Source organism: Eulemur rufifrons, chromosome 3, assembly GCF_041146395.1.
Source record: "Eulemur rufifrons isolate Redbay chromosome 3, OSU_ERuf_1, whole genome shotgun sequence".
Lineage (NCBI taxonomy): Eukaryota > Metazoa > Chordata > Mammalia > Primates > Lemuridae > Eulemur > Eulemur rufifrons.
In genome coordinates, this window is record NC_090985.1 from 16,103,775 (window position 1) to 16,130,255 (window position 26,481).

General features: G+C 44.1%; 1 protein-coding gene across 1 annotated transcript in view; it reads right to left on the bottom strand.

Annotated features, from left to right (window-relative positions):
* Positions 1 to 1,637: 1,637 nt before the first annotated feature.
* TTC23 (tetratricopeptide repeat domain 23) overlaps positions 1,638 to 26,481 on the bottom strand; it is a 73,757-nt gene continuing 48,913 nt past the window's right edge. Inside the window, exons 8-11 of the mRNA XM_069465778.1 lie at positions 24,322 to 24,449; positions 19,878 to 20,027; positions 2,693 to 2,775; positions 1,638 to 1,862 (exon numbers count right to left, since the gene is read on the bottom strand). Of these exons, the coding sequence (XP_069321879.1) occupies positions 1,748 to 1,862; positions 2,693 to 2,775; positions 19,878 to 20,027; positions 24,322 to 24,449 (476 nt within the window). The 3' untranslated portion in view covers positions 1,638 to 1,747. The remainder of the gene's footprint in view (positions 1,863 to 2,692; positions 2,776 to 19,877; positions 20,028 to 24,321; positions 24,450 to 26,481) is intronic.

Genomic DNA, 26,481 nt, shown 5'->3' on the forward strand with positions numbered 1-26,481 from the left:
GACACAAAACAATAGCCCAGGTGGGTTAAACAACAAACATTTCTCACAGTTCGGGAGGCTGGGAAGTCTCAAAGTGCCGACAGTCTTCCTGGTGAGGGCTCTCTACCTGGTGTGCAGACAGCTGCCTCCTCGCTGTGTCCTCATGGTGGAGAGAGATGCTCTCTCTTGTCTCTCTTATAAAGGCAATAATCAGGGTTCTACCTCCTAACACCGTCACATTGGGGATTAGGGCTTCCACATGAAGCAGGGGAGGGGGATCAGTCCATAGCAGATACCACCTGTGTCTTCAACTACCTAAGATACTCAGTGAGTAATGACCACATCTCACACCTTGTTTGCACTTTACCATCATCCCATGGGCCTGGGTCTGGGACTCGTGGGTCCCGGCACGGATGGCCTCAGCTGTCATGCTCCTGAGGAAGACAAGGGACCCTGCCTCTCCCCACCCTGTCATGGCTCTTTTTATTTCCCCCATTTTTGGGGTGGCGCCCTGCACAAATGGACCCAAGGTGGTTTAGGTTTCCCACTGGGGGCCGGAGGGGAAGGGCCCTCTTAGCACCAGCCTGCAGCCTCGCTGGCCAGGGTGCATGGGATGTAGGGAAGAGGCCGGCCCTGCCCACACCTGCACCCTGCCCTCCCCCACGCCCCTCCCGCCAGGTGCCCCACCTCGTTCCAGCACTGGATCTCTTCATTGACCATTGACGGTGTGGAGAAAGGTGCCCAAAGCTTCCTGCTTGACTTCGCTATTTTCACACAACTATGGCCTCCCTGCCAGGAGGCTGAAGACCACTGTGGACACGACACCAGGTCTGTGCCCACTCAAGAAGCAGCTCTAGGGCAGTGGCTGTGTTTGTCCTGCCTTGGAGCTGAGGCCACAGGAAGAATGCCAAGCAGTCGGGAGTTGCAGCCCTCCCTGCAGCCTCCTATTCTGGGAAGCCTGACTCCTGCCTGCTTTTCTTCCCACTCCCCTACACCTTCCTCGCCTGGCCCCTGGGCCAAGCCGGGAGCACTGGCCACCTGCCCCATCGTACTCGGCTCTTTCCATTCGCAGGTGCTACCACTGCCACCCACCGATCCCACCAGTCTTCGCTCAATACCTAGTGCCATGCTGGATGGCAGCCCTGTGCCCCCAGTTCTTAGTACACGCCTGGTATATGCTAAGCGCCCAAGAAAAAATTCAAAGAGTGACCAATCACGGAAATGAAGGAAGCCGTCTCTGAGGAACCTTGAGGCAGGCTTCATTTTAGGAACACATACTGGCACCAGCACTTTCAAGTTTCCCTTTATTAGCATCTCATTCTCATTTTATTCTCAATCCTTATTAGCTTTCTATAAGAAAGGGCTTTTTCCAGAATTTTACTGTTCTAAATCTGACTCCAGACCTATGCAAAGAACTACGTGTACAATCAAATGCCAACTCTACTTTCCTGCACAACTTTTGAAGAGAAGTCTTTCAGCCACGGTAGTGCTGATGGGTAAAAATTCTTGTTGGCAAGAAGAACCACTTAGGTGATAAAAATAAAAATGCTTTATAGAAGTGTCAGATCACTCTGAAGGGCGTCCACTGTCAAAATGTGGCCCATGAGAAGTTTATGGTGTCACTGTTGCATGTTGGAGCAAATAGCTGGCCTTGAAAATCTGTACCCTGACTGTTGAATTCCATCGTGTAGTTGGAGAAAGATTTGTACAGCACCCTAAATGGCAGTGCCCAGTCCTGCCCAAAGCTTGCTTTGGGGCAAGGGGCATCTCAGTCTGCTGCGTTGGGCCTGGCTTTCCCCAGCATGGTGTGCCGAGGGACGCTGGTGCAGAAGGCCACTTTGGCTTTTTCAGCCTGCCCTGGCTTCATGGCGCCCTCAGGGGCCCTGCAAACAAGCAGAGGGTAGAGTGAATGCAGCGCCCCCCAGCCTTCCATACGGTTTCCACAGTTGCTGAGACACAGTTCATGAGAAGCCTCAGGAGGGGATGTGAGTGAGAGGAGAATCATGGCACCAGAGCATAACACCCAAAATGTTCTCCTCCCATCTTTCAATTCCTTGTGACCATCCTCATGGAGCTGAGGCAGTGAACCCTGAGCTGGCTCAGGGAGCAGGACATGAGCAAAGAGGACTGTCTAGGTTGGGCTGGAGGACTCCTGGTTGGCTCCCCTTCCCTGCCCTAAAAGGCCATGGTGCCCCCGCTGGCTGGGCTCAGTCTCCGCTCCACGCTGCCACCCGTGGCCCTAAGCACGGGCTTAGCAGTCAGCCCCGGGGCTCTTGGCAGACCCAGGCTCTGTGAGGGGGCAGCCTGTACAGCAGGGGCTGAGGGAGATGTGGGGACCGCCTTTAGGTGCAGTCAGTGGCCTCTCCAGCGCCAGTCCTGACACAGGACAGCAGGCCAAGCCCGTGCTCTGGGCCCTCCCAGTCCCGCAGGTGCCTTCACCTGCAGTGGGGTCTGGTCTGCAGGAGGACAAAATCCAGCCTGTGTTTCTGACACTATTCAAGAGCAAATTCCTCTGTAATATCTGGGCAAGGAGGATATTTACAACTGGGTTTTCAAAGGAACTGGTCTTACATTTAACTGTAAGTTATGGAAGTCAGTTTGTAAAACTTCCCATGGAAGGTTCCACAGAACCTTCTAGAACCAGCTTCCTCTGAGATTCTGAATGGAAAAGGAACGAGATGCTAAGAGGAGGTGTGAGGGAAAGCCAACTCACTTGGACAGGAAGTCCACGGTCTGCTGGGTGGCCAGAGTCCTCTTGTCCTGCGCTCCGTATAAGAGGGTCTGAATCTGAAGACACTGTGGAACACCGAGTAGTGATCATGAGGTCATGGAAATGTCACTGGGAACATTTTGCAAGAAAATAAAGTCTCCCTTGAATGATAGAAAACATACTTCACTCTTTGACCCATGTTGTGATAGAATTCGTGCATTCTTGGGGTTTCTCCTAGGGACCGTCTGACCTTTGCTTTGGATGTTCTGAGGGATCCAGAAAATAAATGCACAGTTTTAGCGCTATTTCATAAAACTCTCTGTATGCATAAAACTCTCTGTGGCCATCTGTATGCAAAAAGATATTTAAAAGCAGTATTTTTAAAAGTAAAGGCAAGAACCTTGGTACTGCCCAGAGGATAGTCTCTAGTTTCTATTTTTAAATGGCCTTTGCTTCAGCCCCGAAAAGTTTTTTAAAAAAACAGCTTTGTTTTTTTTTATAAACAAATGCTTTATTTTTATATGGGCTTTCTATACTCATTAGTACACGGCAATTTCTTAGTTATTAGGAGATAAAAATTGAGCTTATGGATCATCCAGGGCTGACTTTGGCTTGATTTCTCCCTTTTTATTTCAAGTCTTGCCATTTGCTGGTGCTAGGCCAGGGCAAACTCAAGGAAAGGATAAAGATTAAAGTTGTGCCAAAAATCGCCAAGATAATTTTGAGGAAGAATGAGGCAGAGGAACTTGCTTTACGGGATGCCAAGACCTTTTATAAAACTATAGTAATTTAGGTAGTGTGGTTTTCAGCCGGGGGAACAGGGCAGAGAGCCCAAGACTTGACAGATGACAACTGGCCTTGCAGGACTGGTCAGGAAGAGTGGCTGGTCAATAAATTGTCCCTGGGGACAGGGACCACTGGTTTTCCAAATGGATGAAAACAGATTGCTACCCCATACCAAACCCTATACCAAAATTAATCCCAGCAAGATTTGAAGAACTAAATGTGAAATGCAAAACTTGGAGGTTTTAGATGAAAATATTGGAGAATATCTTTATGATCTTGAGGTAGGGAAGCATTTCTTAGACAAGATCTGGCCAAACCAAAAATAAAAGACTGATAAAATGTAACTATATGGGCCGGGCGCGGTGGCTCACGCCTGTAATCCTAGCACTCTGGGAGGCCGAGGTGGGCGGATCGTTTGAGCTCAGGAGTTCGAGACCAGCCTGAGCAAGAGCGAGACCCCATCTCTACTAAAAATAGAAAGAAATTATATGGACAGCTAAAAATATATATATAGAAAAAATTAGCCGGGCATGGTGGTGCATGCCTGTAGTCCCAACTACTCGGGAGGCTGAGACAGGAGGATCGCTTGAGCTCAGGAGTTTGAGGTTGCTGTGAGCTAGGCAGACACCACGGCACTCACTCTAGCCTGGGCAACAAAGTGAGACTCTGTCTCAAAAAAAAAAAAAAAAAAAAAATGTAACTATATGAAAACTCAAAACATCTGTGCACCAAAATTCACCATAAGCAAAGTACAAAGACAAACCAGACTACAGAAAGATATTTGCAATGCTGAGCAGAGAAAGGTTTAACATTCAGTATACATAAAGAACTCCCATAAGATAATGAGAAAAAAATAAAACCAAATAACCTCTCAATAGAAAAATGATCAAAAGATATAAACATATTATTCAAAGAGTTGAAAACTGACCAATAAACTTGCTTAATCTCACTAATAACCAGAATTGCAAACTAAAACTTTAATGAGGTAGGTACCACTTTACCCGTCAGATTGCAAAAGTTATACTCTGATGATACCAACTTTTGTCAAATATGGAATGCAACAAGAACTCTTCTATATACTGATGGTAAGTGTTAAAATTGGTATAAATCCTTTGTAGAACAATTTAGCAATATTTAGTAAAGGATATATAAATTGTGATACCTATGTATGTATCATATGTATGTGATATCATACAGATGTTTGATATGTGTATGTATGTGTATGTACCCACATAGATGAATCTCATGATTATATAGTCAACGGTAAAAAGAAACTTGCAGATGAAGGCATATAAATATATATATATATATATATATATATGAAGTCTTAAAACATGTGAAACAAAACCGTAGTAAAATAAGAAGAGCATGGGAACCATAAGCAATTCAGGATAGCAGTTATCTGGGGACTCCAGCTGTACTTGTCGTGTTTTATATCTTACATTGAATAGTGAGTTCAAAGTTTGCTATATTATCCATACTTTTTTGCATATCTTAAATATTTCATAATATATTTTTAAAAGATTGAATTAATTTTCCTGCATGGTAACAGCTTGAGTCAAAGTTTGAGAGTTTGGGGACTTAGTACTGAAGACTGTTTATTCATTTTGATCTGCCAGCCATTTTTAGGTCTTCAAAAAAATTAAAATGCAAGCAGCCAAAGGGCTTTGTCTTTATAAGCTGTGGAAAGTATCAAAACTGTCTGAAATGTTTCAATCTGAGGAATTGAGAATGTAGTTCTGGAATCTGAGAATGTGGTTCTCTTTTGGAGGAAGGAAATAGACAAGACTGACAGGATTTTTTTAAATGTTCACTATTTCTTAGTTGAATTATCTAGCACGAGGAAGTTGTAAATTCTATTACTTTATTTAGTACAAAGTTCAAATTCTGCAAAGGCAAGGATCCCAGCCCCTCCGCCCAATAAGCCCCTGCCTGTCTAAATCTGTACTGGGGTCTTGGCCTGGCTGAGGCAACGAGCTGCTCATTCCACCGGGTTCAGACAGTGTTGCTTTAACCCACAGATAGATGGTGGTGACCGTGGAAATTTAGGAACTTTGAGAAAGCTCTGTTGCTTTGAGGGGAGGGGGTGGGGGCGAGTTTTTGACACCCATGATACTTGACGGAAACCCTTCCAGCATGCTGCTTGGGTTATAGCTCTTGGAAGCCGGGGTACATCTCCCCATTAATGAGGCAAGGCTCACTCCACACAGGGCCTGGCAGAGGCAGAGGTGCTCAGAGAGGGACAGTGAGCAAGAGAGGAGGCAACCTGCTTCCCCTCACTCTCTGCTAGCAAGTGAGAAGCTCTCTCTCTAACGCTTCTTGCCAGAACAGACTTAATTTTTTCCTCCATGCCCAGAAATACCTACAGTCACTGTAAAAGATCAGGGCTAATTTTAAAGCCACCCAAACTTCTCTGTTTACATATTTATGAGTGCCTCCGACGCAGCTCATTTTGAGAGGAGCTGATGTCGACATGGCTTGGTGTTAATTCATTCACTGTGGCATTAGGATTTTACTGACATGATAACAATTAGTGAAGATAGTCTGAGGTCTCATTTCACTCTGTCTTAACAGATGGCCTTTCAAATTTAAGGCTGGGGAGGAATTTCCATCCTACCCCTTTGGTGATTGAAGCTTCTTCTCCCTGGCCCCTCATTCCCCAGGGAAAGAGATATCAATTGGCTGAATATGCACGAATTCCCTGGAAAAATGAGAAGGCAATTGGTAATGTTTATACAAATTCTCAGTGGTTCTACTAACCACCCCCATTTCTTCCAGACCTTGTGTGCTGATCATTTTCACTGGGGGTGTTAGGTTAGTAGAGAGCATGGAGTTAGGACAGAGGATCATGGTTGGGTCAAGTGATCCTTTTCAATGATCAAGCCTGGGCAGGGCGTGGTGGCTCACACCTGTGATCCCAGCACTTTGGGAAGCTGAGGTAGGAGGATCGCTTGAGGCCAGGAGCTTGAGACCAGCCTGAGCAACATTGTGAGAGCCCTTTTGTACAAAAAATTAAAAAATTAGCTGGGCATGGTGGGGCAAACCTGTAGTCACAGCTACTCAGGAGGCTGAGGCAGGAGGATCATTTGAGCCCAGAAGTTTGAGGCTACAGTGAGCTGTGATCATGCCATTGCACTCTACCCAGGCAACACAGTGAGACCCTGTCTCTTAAAAAAAAAAGAAAATTAAGCCCCAGAGAGCTGAGTCCCATCCCCATCCTACCCTAGACCACAGTTAAGACCCTTCTCTTTCTTGTATTAGTAGATATTTTCCCCTAAGACTACTTATCCTTACTAAGGAGATTTGCCTAAAATTCCAGCAGAAGTTCGAAGTGATGCAAAGGGGTGTCAACTAGGAGACAGAAACAGATCCTCAGCCCCTCCGTAACTCCTTTAGGATTCTAGTGCCCAAGGAGGCAAGAGCAGGCACCAAGGCAGGAGAAAATGGTTCATCCATTAACTGAACTACTCTTCAAAAGATACTTTTTAAAATAGCAAAAGTAATCCATTACAGAATTCTATTAGAAAATGTTTTTTATAGCTATGTATTTATCTAAGAAACATAAATTGAATTTTCCAATGTTCTGCTGCTCTTAGCTAAATTTACTTAAGCATTTTTGTGTGAAGCAGGTGTTTCAATTCTTTTCTAAAAACATAGGTATTGACAGAGATGAAGTCAATAAATGTTAATTGAACCTACTGGGAGCTCGGCTTTGTAAACATCTCGCTGAGCTAAGTAAAGAACTCGCCAAACCTTGACATTAGAACATTCTCCACCATAAATAAAAGTATTAGTGCTCTCCAGATTCTTCTAAGAGGCCATGGACACTCCTCTTTGAAAGGAAATACTCCACTAAAGAGTATTTCTTACTTCTCTTTAAAGTGTAAACTGAAATTCTGAGTATCTAGGCGAATTTTAGGGAGCCATTACATTGCTGTTACTCTCTTTGATTTTATAAGCAAGGGTTGTGAGAAGTCAATTGCGTTTCTATTATTCCTTAAATAGCAAACGGGAGCTTTTCCTTCCCTTGCAGGAAAACAAAAGGGAATGTCCATTTTTACACTAGCATGCCGGCTGTCCCCACATGGGGCGGGGGGCGGGGGGGGGGACGGATATTTGTCTTGCTCATCTTTGTGTTCCAGGGCCTTGCACAGTCCCCGGCACACAAGTAGATGCAATATTTACAAAATGAACTAATGATTAAATAGCTGAACAAACAGATGAGCTGAGGAAATTTTTATATGTAGCCTTAAGACATGGTTGGACCATGAGGTTCCACTGATTCATCAGTTACTAAAACCTCTGGTAAGGAAGTTCCATTGTGAGTACGGTGTTAAAAACCTTCAAAATCATAATCCAGGCAAGCTCAATGATAGGAAGAATGCTGTTCACTACTTGCTGCTTTCTCTTCGGAGTCATCCATAAAGCTAGGGTAGTTAGGAGATTATCTTAGGCATTTGATGCAAACTTTAAAAATTATTTTTGACATGAATCTGAGGTCTGAAAGCTGGGTTTCTAAGGAGCCCAGGAGCCAAGGAAGCTGGGATAGAGGCCATCAGTTTTGCTGTCTTCCTAGCTATGGCTGATCTCTATGCCCTGGAGCTAATACCCCTCCCTTTGTGAACGAGGGTGGCTCAGTTGCAGCAGTGGTGTGGGGGTGAGCTGACTTGGTACATTTTGGCTTGAAAAACCACTGTAGTTAGATACCCACACTCACAAGGAAGCACATTTTCTGTTTGGGGTGGGGGTTGGATCTCTGACAATGTGTAGTCATTACTCGGGGCCATTTTCACAGCAGTGCCCTGCAGAAGTAGATCGACGGTGTCTCCCTTCCTCCCTTGACCTCCAGCCTGAGGTCCTGGAATCGCATCATAATTTCTCCTGGGGAGTTTCAGACAGTGAAAGTGCCGATGGAACACATCCTACTTATGAACAGAGGCAGTGCAGCAAGGACTGCAACTAAAGAGTCATCTAAGTTATAAGACTACATGACTCCATAATAGAAAATTAGGAAAGACACGCTTTTTCATTCCTGGTAAGGATCCAAGCCAAGCTTGTCATGCTATTACTTGTATTTTGTCTTTACGTGAAATGAAAAACAAAGCCAGAGTAAGCTAAGTTTTTAAAAACTGCTCTAATGCCGAGGATCTGAAATCACTGCTCTTCCATACACATATTATTTGAGACCAGATTATGTCACGGGAGAGAAATTACCCAGAAACTCATGAATTGTGCTTCTGTATCCATGTCAATTCCCAAGGCCAATAAAGAGAAAAGAAGACTTCAGCAACCTTAATACGTGCAAGTGTTTAAAGAAATACTAATATGCTTTCACTTACCAATCATTAAAGGCAGGCAGAAACGACTAACCTGGGGAAATTGAAAGTATAAACCAAAACACAATTCATTAGACAACCCTCCCCTGTAGAAACAGAGTCAGGGGCGGTGGGTGGTTTTCCCGAGCCAGTCAGAAACCAGCCTTGTCCTCGGCGGACCCTTGTCTTCCTTCACACCGGCTCCCTCCTGCAGCACATTTGCCAGCACCTGCATCGTGCCAACCCCGTGCCCGCGTCAGTGACGGAGCAGAGAACGGGCAGATGTGGGCTTCGCTGTCAGTGGGCTTCCAACGTGGTGGGGGAGGCAGACATTTAAAAATGTGTAAATAAACACGTCACAATAATTTAGGATTAAGAGCTATAAAAAAAAAGATGGGGTATGAAAAAATACGGGCACGGGGTGTTGGTGATGGTTGAGGGTACTTGGGCCAGCAAAGGACTTTGTGAGGAGGTGACACTGGAGCTGAGACCTGAGGGACAGGGAGTCAGCCAGGAGACGAACATGGGGCGGGAGAGGAGATGGTGACGGTGGGCTCCCAGGGAGAAGGAATTCCAAGAGTGTGAGGGAACACGCCCCTGCATCCTCCCCTCTTTCTGTCTCCCTCTTTCTCTGTTTTTCTCTCTCTCTCTCTCTTACACCCCTGCAGCTCCCTTACTTGGAGGGCACTAATCCTGAGGACTGATGCACCAGTAGGTGGCTAGGGAGCGTCCTGTGAGGGAAACACAGGTAAGGTGGGAAGGGACCCCAGGCTTTGCAGGGAAATGGGAGATGAGGGAGAAGGGAAGGGAGGCCCAGGCACTGCCACCCACATAGCTGTGCAGAGCCGACCCTTCCAGAAAGCTCTCCCTGAGTATCTCCTGGGTGCCAGCCCTGGGAGCGTGGACGTCGTCCTTGCCGTCTACCTTACTCCTCACCTCCAGGTTGCCAAGTCCCATGGGCTCTATGTCCTTAGCGACATCCCTCGACTGCCCCACGACTTTGCTCCATCCCCTGGCCACTGACTTGGAGTAAGCTACCATCGTGTTTCTCCAGGACAACTGCAACACAAATATTTAGAAAACAAATGTATGAGCAGGACTTGCTATGGAGAGCAATCCTGCTGTGTGCCCACACAGAAATGAAGGCTTCTTTTTCAAGCAGATAGCCCAGCTTTTTGTAGAAAGGTTGGATGTGCCTAATTCTGAGCCAGCCAGAGCAAGGGATGCGGACTCTTTAAAGGCTGAACCTTCCGAGCTGCCTTTTCTTGGTATATTTCCTGTTGACATGGAGCTCAGTGATCTCGCTCAGTCCTTCCTAAGTCTGCATGATCCACACCAACCATTCCTGACCATTGTTCTTTCAACTTGTTTAAGGTTACACTGCATTTATATGGTAGGAGACTCTGCCTTTCCCTCCACCCCTGGCCATCCACCCATAAACCCACTGCTATCCTGCACCCAGAGAGGCTCTGAGAAATCCCTCCATAGCCTCAGGCGGGACAGTCTATCCAGACCCACAGTTCTGCTCCCCTCTGGACCTTGAGGCCAACTGAGGCACTTCCAAGGCATTGTGTACTCACCAAGCCACAGTTCTTACTGTGTTCTGATATTTGAGGAGCATTTCCACAGCAAATGTAGCCTTGACTGTGGGCAGTCTGTGTACACGCAGAGGGGCGCTATGCTGGGTGCTGTAGTTGGGGGCCCGACCTCAAGATAGCACCTCTTCCCTGCAGCTAGTGACCCCAGGGCAGCCTGTGGCCATGGACCTGGAATTCTCATTTCCACCCAGCCTATAGCATGCGAGGGAGGCTCCACATTTCCCCCCAAGAAGGTTAAGAATGAATGGCTTTGACGCCTTTAATTATAAGCTCTCATTCTCATGTTACATCAACAAATTTACGAATATCTTCAAGTCATGAGTCCTTGAAGAGTCTTTAAGCACACTTTTCAACCCAAGCACAAGACTTGTTATGCATAATTAATGTCATGATGACCTTCCTCTCTGTAAAAAAGGTGGACTGCTAAAGCCCAACAATGGGTTAGTCAAAGACGATTAGAAAAATCAGGATCATGGACAAATGATGCTCTACATGTGAAAACTACGTGCACTGACATGATGGCTCTGTGGGGACTCCAATTTAGCTCTGGATTTTTTGCTGTATTCCGGGCAACAAGGAAAACACCAGATACGCCAAAGGAAAAGTAAGATGAAGTAGGCCATTGATGGAACTATAGGACACAGAATAGTATATAAAATATGGCATAAAATATGGCTGTCTCTAAAAAGGCCCCATGTGTTTGGCCAGTTGGAGGAATGGCTGGAACACAGCAGGGACCTGATGGCCAGTCTGCAGTCTCCATCGTGACCCGTGACCACAGAATACCTTTCTAGTGTTGGCTTTCTTGCATATGACCAATGTTCCATGGTCATGTTCCATCTCCTTTCTTCGAAAGATTCATTGTAGCAGGCTTTGCATTTTTTAGAGAAAGGGGGTTACATAAAATTCTGTTATTCTTTTATGGAAATGTTTAATGCTCACAGCCATAAAGCAGTGAGACAGTGGAACGAACCCTGCTAATGACAGTACCTAATATGGAGGCCGGATTAAGAAAGGACCCAAACCTGACCTCATACTGTCCTTGGGCCCAGCATACTCCCGAGCTGTTACTGACCTATGAAACAGACTTCAGGAATTCTTTTCACAGCCTTTTTACCCGGAGGAAAATGTTGGCAATGATGCCCATCCTAGAATCAAACCAGGTTTCTATGTTGCAAAAGTATGTGAACTTTTGCTGTGGAAATTTCCATCTGGAGCCAACAGACTTCTCCAATTTTCCCCAGCAGGCAGAAGCCTTTAAAAGACAGATCAATAATATAATATGGTTTCCTTTCCAGTAATTTAATCCTGCTGTCTGCTTTGTTTCCCATGCCTTCCTGTTTTTCGTTTTTCATGCCCACAGGACCACGCCTGGCCCATTCAGCACAGGAGGGTACATCTGGAAAGCCACTATTCAGCGGGTTTCCGCTACTGAGTCGCAAACTTGGGGGATGCAGCTGTCGTGATAAAAACAAGAGAAACACTTGGCCAGTGTTTAGCTTTAGAAAGCTGCTGGCTTCACAGAGCCCAGTGCTAAATATGGCATTTGAGAAACTCCAGTCAGCAGCAGATGTGAAAAGCATGTTTAAAGTCCTCGTCTGTGCCCTGGTGTTCCCAGAGTGGCCAGCCCTGTCCTCAGATGGGTATATGTGGAGAAGTGAGATGAGAACTTCTCTTTCTGAGTACATGTTCTCACCTTTTCTCTCTGCATCTGGCAAATGGCCAGATATCTTTACAATATCAAAGCCATTGTTTTCAGGACTGACGGTTAAGGAGGCCAAACTAAGGGAAAACAAGGTCAGCAACTTCCACTACAGGTGTTAGGAGTGATGCAATCTGACAGTTTCTTGAAGCTGAGCTGATTTTCACCCCTCAGGTGGCAGCGTGGCCTAGAGCAGTGGTTTTCAGCCTCCCCCAAGGAAGTGGGCCAACATGCACATACCGGGGCCCCTGGCCCTGCTGCAGAGACTCCCATTAGGAAGGCAATCTTGATGCTGGGGGCTCAAAACTTGGTGAACCAGTGGCATAAAGGAAAGAGCTGGGCCTTATTAAGAGTAACCTGCCCATATACAGTTGACTTAATTCTATGAGCCTCAGGTCTCTTCTCTGTAAAACAGGGCTATACCCACAGGGTTACTGTGAAAATCAGGAATGATGTATGAGCCTGGCCCCAAGCACCAGGCCAGCCCCAAGGGGAGCCAGGGGAGATAGTATGAAGGTCTGTGTGGCCCTGCTCAGCCCTGCGGAAGTTTCTGTGTACCTCTGTTATCATTAGCCACCTTTCACCAATCTGGGGTCCCTCCCCTGCCTGCAGTTGAGTGGCTGGGGTGAACCAATGGAAGAGTTTTTCTAGACATAATCTACCCTCTTCAGGGGAGATGTGGGGGTGGGGAAGGAAAGCGAGGATTCCCCATGGCAGGTACCATCTTGGCCACCTGGCTCTGCCTTCTCCTCCCTTGTGCAGTGGTGCTCACGGTGGGAGGACAGTGCTCACAGAAGCCTGAGCTAGGGCACTGTCCGGAGCTCATCAGAGCAGCCTCACTCCACTCACCTCAACTGGTCCCTGGAACAACTGTGGGAAGGAATGAAGGCAGGTGTTGCTGTTATCTCCATTTTACAGATGAGGAAACTGAGGCCTCTGCATCAATTCTTGGTCCACTCCATTCCATTCTCAACATTAGCCTCACAGTGATTTTCTTAAAAATACAAAGGACAACTATAGACCTTTTGTGCCCTGTTTAAAATTTCCTCAACAGCTCCCAGCTGCTTAGAGCAAGATTTGGAAAACGTTTTCTGCAAAGGGCCAGATGGTAAATATTGTAGGCTTTGTGGTCCAAGAGACAAAATCGAGGCTACAAGGTAGGTACAAAACTTATACAATAAGAAAGTACAAATTTCCACAAGTTTTTTGATTGATTAAATTCAAGATACAATAATAAGCAGTCCCCCCCCCCATATAGTTCTAATAATGAGAAGAATAGATTCATTTTTGGTGGGGGGAGAATACTTCACTTAGTTGAAGTTCAAAGTTAGTATCTCCTAGCATCAAATTGGTTGCAAATGATCATTTGTAAAAAGCATTTTTAGCTCAAGGGCCACACAAAAGCAGGTGGAGGCCTGGATTCGGCCTGGGGGCCATAGTTGGGGACCCTGTCTTAAAGGATCAAGTCTCAGCGCCTTAACCTGGCAAACCTGCCGCAGAGACTCACTCTCATGCCTTTTCCTCCTCAATCAGCCCCAACTGCTTTTTGTTCCTTAAATGCACTTTGTTCTCTTGGCCGGGAGCGTCCTTCTTCTATCCCATTTCCCAACCTGGGAATTCCTGCTTCTCCCAGTCTAAACTCTTTTTCAGGACTACTTATCTGGACCCTTCCTTAAATCCCGTCCCTCCCATCATCCCAGTATAGACCTGCAGCATGGAACTCAGCACATAATATACTTGGGGGGTTACAGCCTGCAACTCTCTCATTGGTCTGGAACATTCTTAAGAGAAGAGGCTGCTTCATTTCTATTATTTCCACTGTGCATGCTCCAAAACAGGGAGGGGGGCAGTTTTAGCGTCCCTGTTCCACGTCTTCTGACTATGTGATTGTGCCATCTTCACCCTGGGCCACCCAGCTACCTTGAAGGCACCATGTTCCTAGAGGCCACCACTCTGCTGGCCGCAGCCGAATGACCCAGGGATGGGCACTGGATTCAAGCCAGGCCTATCAGTCTTTCCCTGGGGTCTTTCAAGATGAGACAAGAAAAGGCACAGGGGTAGGATGTAAAACTCTCCATGGTCTCCATCTTGAGGGAAGACACTGCCACGAGAGAGGAGGATGTGCAGAGAGAAGCAGGGAGACGACCTGGGCAGAAAGGGCCCTCTGGACGTTAGTGTGGCTTCTGCAGGTCCTCCTGTGGCACAGCTGCTTCCCTGCCTGCTTCTCCTCTGGCTGCTCTGCCCCTTTCTGGACACCGCAAGACAATAGATGCCCCTTTATACCTGAGCTAGTTTCCATTGTGTTCTGCCAGTGGCAACCCAAACGCTCCTACTGTACTGATCTTGGCATTCTCCCCTCTGTGCCACTAGATTCCAAACTTTTTTTAAGCCTAGGACCCCCTTGTTCAAAAAACAAATCTCACTTGGAAGTTCATGATGTGAAATAGATGATGGTGTGGTGTAGACTGTACAGTACAGACAGCCTGTGCTAAATCTCCACTCTAACTACCCTTAGCTGTGTCATTAAGGCCCAGATACTTCCTTCTCAGCCTCAGTTTCCTGCTTTGTAAAGTACTGTAGGGTTTAAATGAGTTTATATTTAGCACGGCACCAGTGATATAACAATCACTCAAGAAGAATCAGCTATTATTATATGGATGTGAGGGACGGGGACACACTGAGCAACTGCCACCCTCAGCTTTCCTTCTCACCTCTCCCCTCGTGTGTGTAATGTTATTAAAATGATTGGTTTAATATATGCCTTCCTGGCTGGACTGGCCACTCAAAAAGACAAGCAGCATATTTGTCTTGGTCACTGCTTTTTCCCCATCTCTGGCTAGCACAGTAACTGGCCCATAGAAGGGCCCAGTAACTATTTATTGACTAACTGATAACAGATATGCATCATCTCCATAGGTACCACACATGTTACCAAATCTGGTGCCTTTTGCAGTAGAATCAGGGAAGTCATAAAAGGATTGATTTATAGGACAGCCCACTCAGAACTAAAGTTAATTCTTTTGGTTCGGTCAGCTATGGTACTGAGAGATTCCCAGGATTTCCTCACTTAAAAACTAATCAATGTAAGACATAACATATGAGATACATTTAAGGCAATAGTAAGCCATAAACACTTAAATCAATAAAAATAAAAACAAATGATTCCCAACTCATAAAGATAGAAAAAAAAAAAAAACTTTGACAAAGCAAAGCAAAATAAGGTACAGGCCAGAAATAATGATGACAAAATCAGAAATTAATGAAATAGAGAACAGGAAGACAATAAACCTACAGAGTTAGAATCCTAGTTCTTTGAAAAAATTAACAAATAGAAAAACCACAAATTAACTCAGTCAAGGAAAAAGGGAGAAAACCCAAATATAAAACTAAGAAATTACAATGGGAAAAAATAATAACTGTTAAAAAGTGGAAAATTTAAAAATTCATGAGACTACTTTGCAAATCCCTATGCAAATAAATCCAAAAATGTAAATGAAATTGACAATTATCTAAAAAAATACAGTTTACCAAAATGACTCCATTGAAGATAGAAAGCTTCAACATGCCACTTTTTGTAGAAGAAATAGAGAAAATTGTCAAGGAATTTTCCCACAATAAAAGCACCAGGCCTAAAGATTTCACAGGAGACACAAATCTTCAAAGAGCAGATATTAATAGTTTCAGTGCTACAGAAATTCTTTCAGTGAATGAAAAATAAAGGTAAACTTCCAAATTATTTTTATGAAGCAAATGTAACATTGACACTTAAACAAATATCACATACAAATATTGGTACAAAAAATACTAAAATAAATATTAGCAAACAGAATGAACATCTGCTATGGTTTGAATGTATCCTCCAACAAGCTTGTGTTGGAAACTTAGTCTCCAGGGCAACAGTGTTGGGAGGTGGAGCCTAATGAGAGGGGATTAGGCTATGAGGACTCTGCCCTGATGAACAGATTAATACTATTATCTCGGGACTGGTTTCACTGTAAAAGGCTGAGTTTGGCACCCTTTTCTCTCCCTCTTGTCCTCTCTTGCCCTTCCGCCTTCCACCAAGAGATGATGCAGCAAGAAGGCCCCTGCCAAATGCCAGCCCCTCAATCTCAGACTTCTCAGAACTGTGATTAAATACATTTCTTTTCTTTATAAATTACCCAATTTCTGGTATTCTGTTATAGCAGCACAAAACAGACTAAGACAATATGATATTAAGAAAATAATTCAACATGACTAAGGGGGATTTATTTCTGGAATGCAAGGTTCATTCAGTGTTATAGTAAAATGCACCGTATTAAGTGATCTAAGAAGAATCATCTGATAATCTCCATTGATACTGAAAAAGCTTTTGATAAAATTCAACATTTATTTTTAATTTAAAAAATTTATGAAAATAGAAGTTGATGGATGCTTCCTTAACATGATAAAATATATAAACCTTAGCTCTAAAGCCAGCATCTATTCAATGAAGAATCACTAGAGGCATTTATGCTAAGATCAGGAACAAGGCAAAAATGCCCATTATCTCCATTACTATTTATTATTTATTATACTGGAGGCATGAGCCAATGCAATTAGACAAGAGAAATCAATTAGAGACATAAGAATTAGAAAACATAAAGTAAAGCTATATCTATTTGCAGATGACATAATAGTATACCTTGAAAACCTGGGAGAATCAATCCTTAGATTAATTCAAGCAATAAAATAACTGAGCAATTAGCAGTACATAAAATTAACACAGAGAAACCAATTTTGTTCATATGTACAAAAATGAGTCAAAAATATAATAATGGATAAATCTTCATTTATAATAGTAGTAAAGAAGATAAAATGCTTAGAAATAAACTTAATAAGAAATGTACAAAACCTATATGAGGAATACCTTTAGATGTGCCTGAAAGATACAAAAATAGACATGAACAAATGGAAAGATACTCCTTATCCTTGGATAGAATGACTCAACATCACAGAGATATCAGTTCTCCCAAAATTTATACATAAATAATACAATAAAATACCAGCAAACTATCTACAGAGCTAGACAAATTAATATAAAAATTCATGTAGAAAAATAAACATGCAAGAATATCTAGAATCCCCAAGAACCATAAGGGGTGTCTAGTCTCCTATACATATTAAATTATTCTATAAAATCTCTATCATTAAACCTATAAGATACTAGTACATGAATAAACAGAAAGACTAGAGGAATAGACTAGAAATCCAGAAATAGACTCAAGTACATATGGAAATTCAGTATATGATGGAGGTGTTATCTTAAATCACTGGCGCATGGATGGGCTCTTTAATGAAACAGTGCTGGACAACTGGGTAGCCATTTGGAGAAAAGACAACAGTAATTGCAAACCTCACACCATCCACACAAATAAATTCCAAATTAAAAAAAATAATAATGGAAAAAAACATAAAAGAATTCTTCTAAAATCTCAGTATACAGAAAGAGCATGATAAAACTTTGCTGATGATATGATGTTATATTTAGAAAACCCCAAGGTTTCAACCAAGAGACTCCTGGAATTGATCAATGAATTCAGTAAAGTCTCAGGATACAAAATCAATACACACAAATCAGAGGCATTCATATATGCAATAACAGTCAAATGGAGAACCAAATTAAGGACTCAATACCCTTCAAAATAGCAACAAAGAAAATAAAATACCTAGGAATATATTTAACTAAGGAGGTAAAGGACCTCTATAGGGAGAACTATGAAACACTGAGGAAGGAAATCACAGAACATGTAAATAGGTGGAAAACCATACCATGCTTATGGATCGGTAGAATCAACATTGTTAAAATGTCTATACTGCTCAAAGTTATCTACAGATTCAATGCAATCCCTATTAAATTACCAACATCATTTTTCACAGATATAGAAAAAATAATTTTACGCTTTGTATGGAACCAGAGAAGACCCCGTTTAGCAAAAGCAAAATGGGAGGTATTAATTTGCCAGACTTCAAACTATACTACAAGGCTGTGGTTCTTAAAACTGCCTGGTATTGGCACAAGTGCAGGAACACAGACCAGTGGAACAGAACAGAAAATCCAAATATAAAACCATCCTCATATAGCCATCTAATCTTTGACAAAGCAGACAAAAACATACTCTGGGGACAAGAATCCCTATTCAATAAATGGTGCTGGGAAAACTGGATAGCCACATGTAGAAGACTAAAACAGGACACACAGCTTTCACCTCTCACAAAAATCAAATCACGGTGGATAACAGACTTAAACCTTAGGTTGGAAACTATTAGAATTCTAGAAGAAAACATAGGAAAGACTCTTAAAGACATTGGCCTAGGCAAAGAATTTATGAAGAAGACCCCTAAGGCAATCACAGCAACAACAAAAATAAATAAATGGGACCTGATCAAATTAAAAAGCTTCTGCACAGCCAAAGAAACAGTCACGAGAGTAAACAGACAACCTACAGAATGGGAAAAAATTTTCACATACTACACATCAGATAAAGGACTGATAACAAGAATCTATTTAGAACTCAGGAAAATCAGTAAGAAAAAATCGAACAACCCTATCAGAAAGTGGGCAAAGGACATGAATAGAAATTTTTCAAAAGAAGATATAAAAATGGCTAACAAACATATGAAAAAGTGTTCAATATCTCTAATCATCAGGGAAATGCAAATCAAAACACAATGAGATATCACTTAACTCCAGTGACAATGGCCTTTATCAAAAGTCCCAAAACTATACATGTTGGCGTGGATGTGGAGAGACAGGTGCACTCATACACTGCTGGTGGGACTGTAAACTAGTGCAACCCCTGTGGAAAGCAATGTGGAGATACCTTAAACAGATTCAAGTAGACCTACCATTCGATCCAGCAATCCCATTATTGGGCATCTACCCAGAAGAACAAAAGTCATTCTATAAAAAAGATACCTGCACCCGAATGTTTATAGCAGCACAATTCACAATCACAAAGATGTGGAAACAACCCAATGCCCATCAATTCATGAATGGATTAGCAAAATGTGGTATAGGTATACCATGGAATATTACTCAGCTATTAGAAATAATGGCGATATGGCATCTCTTTGGTTCTCCTGGAGAGAGTTGGAACCCATTCTATTAAGTGAAGTATTTCAAGAATGGAAAAATAAGCACCACATGTACTCATCAGCAAACTAGTTTCCCTGAGTGCACATTTGGGAATAACAACAATTGGGTATTGGACAGAGGAAGGGGTGGGGGGAAGGGATGGGTGTATACCTACTTGATGAGTGCGATGCGCACTGCTTGGGGAATGGACACGCTTGAAGTTCTGACTGGGGGGGGATAGGGTGGGGGGAGGGGATGGGTGCATACCTACATGATGAGTGCGATGTGTGCTGTCTAGGGAATGGACACAATTGAAGCTCAGATTCGGGGGGATGGGGAGGCATGGGCAATATATATAACCTGAACTTTTGTACCTCCATAATGAGCTGAAAAAAATAAATAAATAAATAAAAAATATAATAGACTTCAAAAAAAAAAAAAAGATACATGATATTATGTAAAAATAAAGAATACTTGCACGGTAAAATTACTTGATAATTCATTTTTAAAATATATATGTCTAAGAGGATTACGGTATCTTTTGCCCAAAAAGATTTACCACAAAAGTATGTCCTTTTACCTAAACAAGCCACTTACAAAGTTCCATTTAAAGGAGCGCGGTGGAGGGAGAGAAATTGATGAGGGGAGGTGGGAGAGCCTAGCGTTGTGTCAGTATTGGCTCCAGCCTTACCTTCTTCAGTTTCCTGTGGGCCCCGCTGTGGTTCCCCTGCACCAGGTCCGCCCCACTCAGGAACCGGTATGTCTCTGCCACCTCAGGACTGAAATCGCCAAACGCTCCCACTTTGGCTTCCAGAGACTCTTTCAGGATTGAGGTTGCTCTCTGTGAAATGGACAAAAAGTTGTCCGGTGGAAAAGTTCAAAGGCTGATTAGGATCAGTGTCTCTTAAGAAAATTATGTTCAAACTCCTGGGCTCAAGGGGAAAAAAAAAATTTTGTAACTGACGTATATTTTCAGTTTTTACAGGAATGGGTTTTGTAGTCTCCTGAGCTGAGCCTACTCTCCTCTGGTGGAACAGGAGACGGAAAGAACGTGTCGGGGGAGAGGTGTGAACTCTGGAGGGGAATGCGTAAATGACATCTGGTGGCAAAAGCCCAACTCAGCTATTACAGGAGTCCACTTCCGTTGAGTAGTAAGAGCAAAAGCTACCAGGTATTGAGTCCTTATGTCAGGAACTGTACTAAAGAGTTGATGTGTGTGATCTCATTTAATTCTCACTGCCTTCTTCAGATAGGTACAGTCTTAATCCTCATTCGACAGAGGAGGAAACTGAGGCACAGAGCAGTCAGGAAACTTGCTCAGAGCCAATCACTCAGCCATGGCGTAGCTAGGATCTGAATCCAGCCGATAGCTTTAATACTGTTTAGTCCACACCCCTCTTCCTCTGTACAGGCTGCCTTTCTTGCAGAAGTGAACACTACAGTGTTCCCTGGCAACTTGTCTACTTACAGAACATCCAGAACATTCTCTAGGCTTTCCTATTCTTAGGAAATAGCTTAGGAAACCAAAATTAAACATTCCAACATGACATGACATTTTGTTAGGTTTATCCAATTTGTCTGTACTAACATGGAATAAAAAATATGACTCGGTCAGAACACTGTATTTTCTAATATTAATTTCTTCAGACACCAAGACATGCGGGGCTAAAACTCCCACACTTTCTCCAGAAATTCTTCCACAATCTCCTACATGAAGGCACAGTTACAGCTGCAGAACAGGAATGCTGAATTTAACCGCCAAACAAAGCAGGGACCGGCAAAGGTACTGCCCCCGGCACAGCCCCACGGGTGTCCCCATAGTGCCTACAGACAGAAGGGCTGCAAAGCCTTTAACCCCTTTACTGGCAATGCTATGAGTGAGGGGCTTGGGCTGGGGTGGGGGGGGGCCACATAATGGTGCTAATGAGTCAGAAATCGATTTCTTAGATGGGAAGAGGAATCCCTGAAGAGGCAGAGGGATTGCATAACTTTTCAAGTGAGGCCCACTGAGGTACATGAGGGACTAGAATCCAAATCCAGACTTGCCGGAAGGTAATGCATATCACATCTCCCAACACCTGTGAGCAAGGACTTAGACTGGTGGAAGTGCTGGGTTTGGTAAGTCTTCTGTGAGAACCATCTGACAGGCTCTGAGGAGCCAGTGACAGAAAGAAGAGCGGAGACTCCTTTTCCTCAATGAAACTCTTGGTGCTATTTATAGCCTGACTGGGGAAGCTGGGGATGGATATGCAGGAAGTTAAATGGCAAGTCGAGATGACAGCGGAAGAGATGCCTCAGGGGTTATAGGAAACAGAGCCCCTGATAGTTAGGAAAAGGTTAGTGGAGAGGAGTGAAGAACCACTGGGTCTTAGACGGGCTGAGAAGAGGGCAAGGGCAGCTGGGAGCACAGAAGCAGCACACAGCCTGTTTAGGGCCAGTGGGTGGACTCATTTACTGCAGCAGAGAAAGTGTGAAGGGGACAAGAGAGAGAGAGGAGGCTGGAGCTGCAGGCTGGGGCTGATCATGGATGGCCTTCCAGCCAGGCTGAGGAGTTTAAATGTTCTTATAGGGATAAGAAGTCAGAGAAGGTTCTTGAGCAGGAGAGTAGCACAACTAGAAGGTAAACCCACACAGAGTATCTTAACCGGTGGCAGAGTGACCTTCACTTACATTTTATCTTAAAAGACATTTCCTCCCCAAAGATCGCCTTCCTGTTGGTGCCCACGTTAGGCTGTGACCACATCTGGGATGGTCTGGGTGCAGCCCCAGGCTTGTCTCTGGGACTGTTCTTGGGACCAGCCCTTGTTGGCCAACTCTTGCTAGGCCCCACGGTGACAGGTTTGCAACCATGGGGTAAGAAGAGCACGAGGCTGGCACATCTCGCTGGGTAGGTTGTGCTCTGTGCAAGGGCACCTGGCAGGAGCACGAGGAAGGCTGAAATCCAGCCCATGTTCCACTCTGGCACTGGCTCTATCTACCTGAGGAAGAGACAGCTTTTTCTATTCTCACAAGGTCACTGGATGGGCTGGCAGTGGCCCTGGAATGAAAAGAGCCTGTTTGCTAAAGTCTCCAAGGGCGGTGTGGGAGAGTGAGGTGCATTTTTGATCAACACTGATTTGGGTGACTTGGACGAGGGCAGTGAGGCACAGCAACAGCGACACTGGCATCAGCTGCCGCAGCAACAGACACCATGGCAGGAAGCCAGACAGGAACAGGGGAATGGGCCCACAGCCAAACACCCACCACCCATCTGCTCGGCACTCCTCACCGCAGGGAAGAGGGTCCCTGCTCTCATGGACTCAATCTAGCCACCAGAGAGACGTCAAACCTCCACAGGAACGTACACTTACAAATATCTGATTGCATCAAACCAGGTTCTACAAGGAGGACTAGTGAGGAGAGTGTAAGGAGGACGGGGAGAAGAATCAGGGCAGGTGGAGAGAACTGAAGGGTGGGTTGGCATCAACCTGGAGACCAACCAGGAAGGGCCTTCCAGGTGCAGGAAACAAAAGCTGGCACTGCCCAGAAGTGGGAATGAGAAAAGGCCAGTGCAGCAGGAACATGGATTAGGGAGCAGGGGCAGGGGGGGTGGTACAAAAATGAGGCTGTACATGTCAGTGGAATCCAGGTCATGGAGGGTATTATGGGCCACACAGGGATTCTGGCTTATCCTAAGGGCACTGAGGAGCCGTGGGAGTATTTCACAAATGAGTGTTCACTGATCAGATTTGCTTTCTGAGAAGATCACCACGGCCTCCTCACTCAGAGTGGATTAGACACGGGCAAGCGTGGAAGCAGCAACTGGGGGGGGGGGGCAGGAGCTCGTCAGCACCGCCCAGGCGAGAGGTGAGAGTGGCGGGCTGGAGACGGAAAGCAATGGGTACAGCCAAGATACATTTCAGAGGGCAAATGACTGAGGAACTGGATGGGCGAGGCATGATGGGGCAACTTCCCCCCATTCTTCTGACCTGAGCACTCCCCATAAGATTTCTAGAGATGGCTGGGAGGCGGAGAGGGGATCTCAGGTCTCTGGAGGGCCCCTCTTTCCTTGGGTGGGTGATCCAGAAAAATACTGAAACTCCACTTGTCACGGTGACTGCAGCCCTACTTTGGCCTGAGAAACATGGGTGTATCTAGATAAAAGCCCGAGTTCCTGATTGAGAGAGCAGTGGGTGATTAAGGATGAGGAAAGAGCTGTCAGGGAGGCGGTCTACAGAAGTAATGGAAATAAGAAGTCTTTCATCTCCAAGATTTGCCATGATAAGTTAGAGTTGAACAACAACAAAAAAACCCCATATACAGCTGGCCCTCCATATCTGTGGATCAAAAATATTTGAAAAAAAAATAATACAACAATAAAAATTAATACAAATAAAAATAATACAGTATAACAACTATTTAGGTAGCATTTACATCACATTGTATTACACTGTATTAAGTTATCTACAGATGACTTAAAGTATACAAGAGGATATGCATAGGTTATATGCAAATTCTACACCATTTTGTATAGGGCACTTGAGCATTTATATATGTATGTATATGTACACAAACATAAAAATTGAGCTACAGTATGTAGCTTCCTGGTAGCTGCTAGGCTTTGCAGGGAATAAGTTCCCAAGAGTTTAATTACCAGTGAATACAAACTCTGGGTTCTCTTCCATTTTTATAAGCCATGGAAAGCACGCCTTTACAGATCAATGGTAAAAGAGGGTGAGCTGTAACTTCTGCACTGTGGAGCTTTCATCAGATAAGCAAGTTGCATCCATTAAGCAAAATGAGAAAAGAGGAATCAGACACACTGAGTGCCACATGCCATCCCAGCCAGAACTGCAGGCTGCGACAGGCAGGGTCTGTCCAATGGGCTCTCGAGGTTTCCAGTTAGTTCTCCAGGATCTTTTGCAGGTGGGCATGATGATCTACATTCTCACAAACCATTCCGCAGTTTCTAAGAGCAAGTATCTGGAAGCTACCGGAGAGGAGCCACCTGGCCTTATTTACGTGTCCCTCCAGTGCCTGGCACATGCTTTGCACACAGTAGGTCCTTAACGGATGCCTGCAGATTGAAGGGTAGCCCTTTGGATATCAACTGGGTCGCCCATGTGAATAACCAGATTGTGACCCAACTCACTTACCTCTTTTTGTCCGGTCATTTGTAGAAAATGGCAAAATTCATCTTGAATTGAAAGAAATTTGGCTCTTCCCTGCCCTTCAGAATCCTTAAGATGAGTCATGCTCTCTTGAAAATACTGCTCAACCGTATCTGAAGAAAAGCATTAGAACAACAACTCTGAAAACTGCTCATAGATTTGAAGTGGAAACAGAACAAACATGCTTTTAGTGGTGGTGAACTATTTGAAAATAAGTATTTGGATAGGAAAAACCAGTTAAGAAGACTTTCCTTTGCCCATTAATCTGCCTGTTTTATCAGAAAGAATTTAGGCTTCAGAAGGCTATGACAATTTACTTGCCTTAATTTCCATACATCTTAGCTTTGCCAGTGATACATAAAGCAAAGTTCATGAAAAGCAGAAACTATCCTTCAGGCCTGAACACACTGGTAAGTCCTCAGGCTGACTGACCACTGATTCTTCCTGTAACTCTGGTCACTTCTCACTGAGGTTAAGACCCTGAAGGTTCACTTATCTTAATGGACTCTGACTGGAATCTTGGGACATATTTCTATAACATGAAAAGTCTGGAAAATATCATTGACATGCTGTTGAGAGAAGAAATCCCAACCATTCCAAACACCTCAACATACTGGTTATAATATGATAAAAATATTTTTAAATACATGCTAATCTTGGAAGCAAGAAAAGAGGCATCAGAGGGCTTCCTTGCTCCTTCCACCATGTGAGGACACAGTGAAAAGACTGCTGTCTCTGAACTAGGAAGCAGACTCTCACCAGACATCAAATCTACTGGGGTCTTGATCTTGGACTTCCCAGACTCCAGAACTGTGAAAATTAAATTTCTGCTGTTTATGAGCCACCCAGTCTATGGTATTTTGTTACAGCAGCCAGAATGGACTAAGACAGCCAGGAATCCCTAAAATACAAATTGCACTGATCCAAGGTGTGGCCTCAAGGCTGTCCATCCAGAATCTATGGCTAGAAAAAAATATTTGAAAGAAGTTGGGACACCGTACCTGGAGCATATAACATGTGGGTGGTCTGACTGTGTACCACTCACTTGGTTTGGAAATCCTGAGCCAAGAAATTAACACAGAAATTAGTCTGAAACTGGAAAAATTATAGGGCTCTAGCATAGGGGTTGGAAAACTTATTCTGCAAAGGACAGATGGTAAGTATGTTAGGCTTTGTGGGACATATTTCTCTTGTAGCTATTCAGCTCTGCTGTTCCAGCATGAAAGCAGCCATAGACAATACATAAATAAATAAGCACGGCTGTGTTTCAATAAAACTTTATTTACAAAAGCAAGTGGTGAGCTGGATTTGGCCCATGGGGCATGAGTTTGCTGATCCCTGCTGTAGTAGGGGAAAATGCGATTGCTTCCTCCCCTAGAAGACGTGGGACTCCCACTGAAGCACCCAGTGGAGATTGCCTCATGAGGCACTGCCTCATGACAAATGCATAACGTTTGTTGGGGAAGATTATGGCCCATATGTACAGTGATTTATTTGACATTTCCACTTGCAAATCTCATGTGTATTACGCAGAGCTACATAAAACATTATTTTTTGCTTCTCTAAATTGCCTCTATGTTTGGTTATTTGCCCTTTATCATTTCTAATTTTGTATTTTTCTTTCTCCCTATTTTCTTGATTAGGCCAGCAAGTGTTGTATCTAGTTTATTATCTTCCCAATGAATCAACCCTTGAATTTATTTTTCTCATTCTGTGACGTTAATGCCAGGTGCTTCCAAAGAGGCTTCCATGATCTATAGAGCTCTCCAGAACACAGCAGGAGCAAGAATTGGACCAGCCCATGCAGAATATGGTTGTTCTTGGAGGCAGTAGGATGACCAGTAAAGAGGGCTCTGGACTTGGGCTGCTGGGATCAGGTTCTGGCCCTGTCCCTTCCAGCTGCGTGCCTTACTTCACCGACCTTAGGTTCCTCGTTTCAGAAAGGGGACCATTAAACTAGTACCTCCCTTACAGGGTTGTAAGGAGTAAATAGATTAATGCACAGAAATAACTGATAACATGCCTGATGTATATAGTTGGTGCTGAATAAATGTTAACTATTTCAGCTTCAGGAACAATGTGATAATTGTGGCTATGGGCAACCACACTAGGCTGAGTAGCAGGCATTTTAGAAGCAGCAAGTAG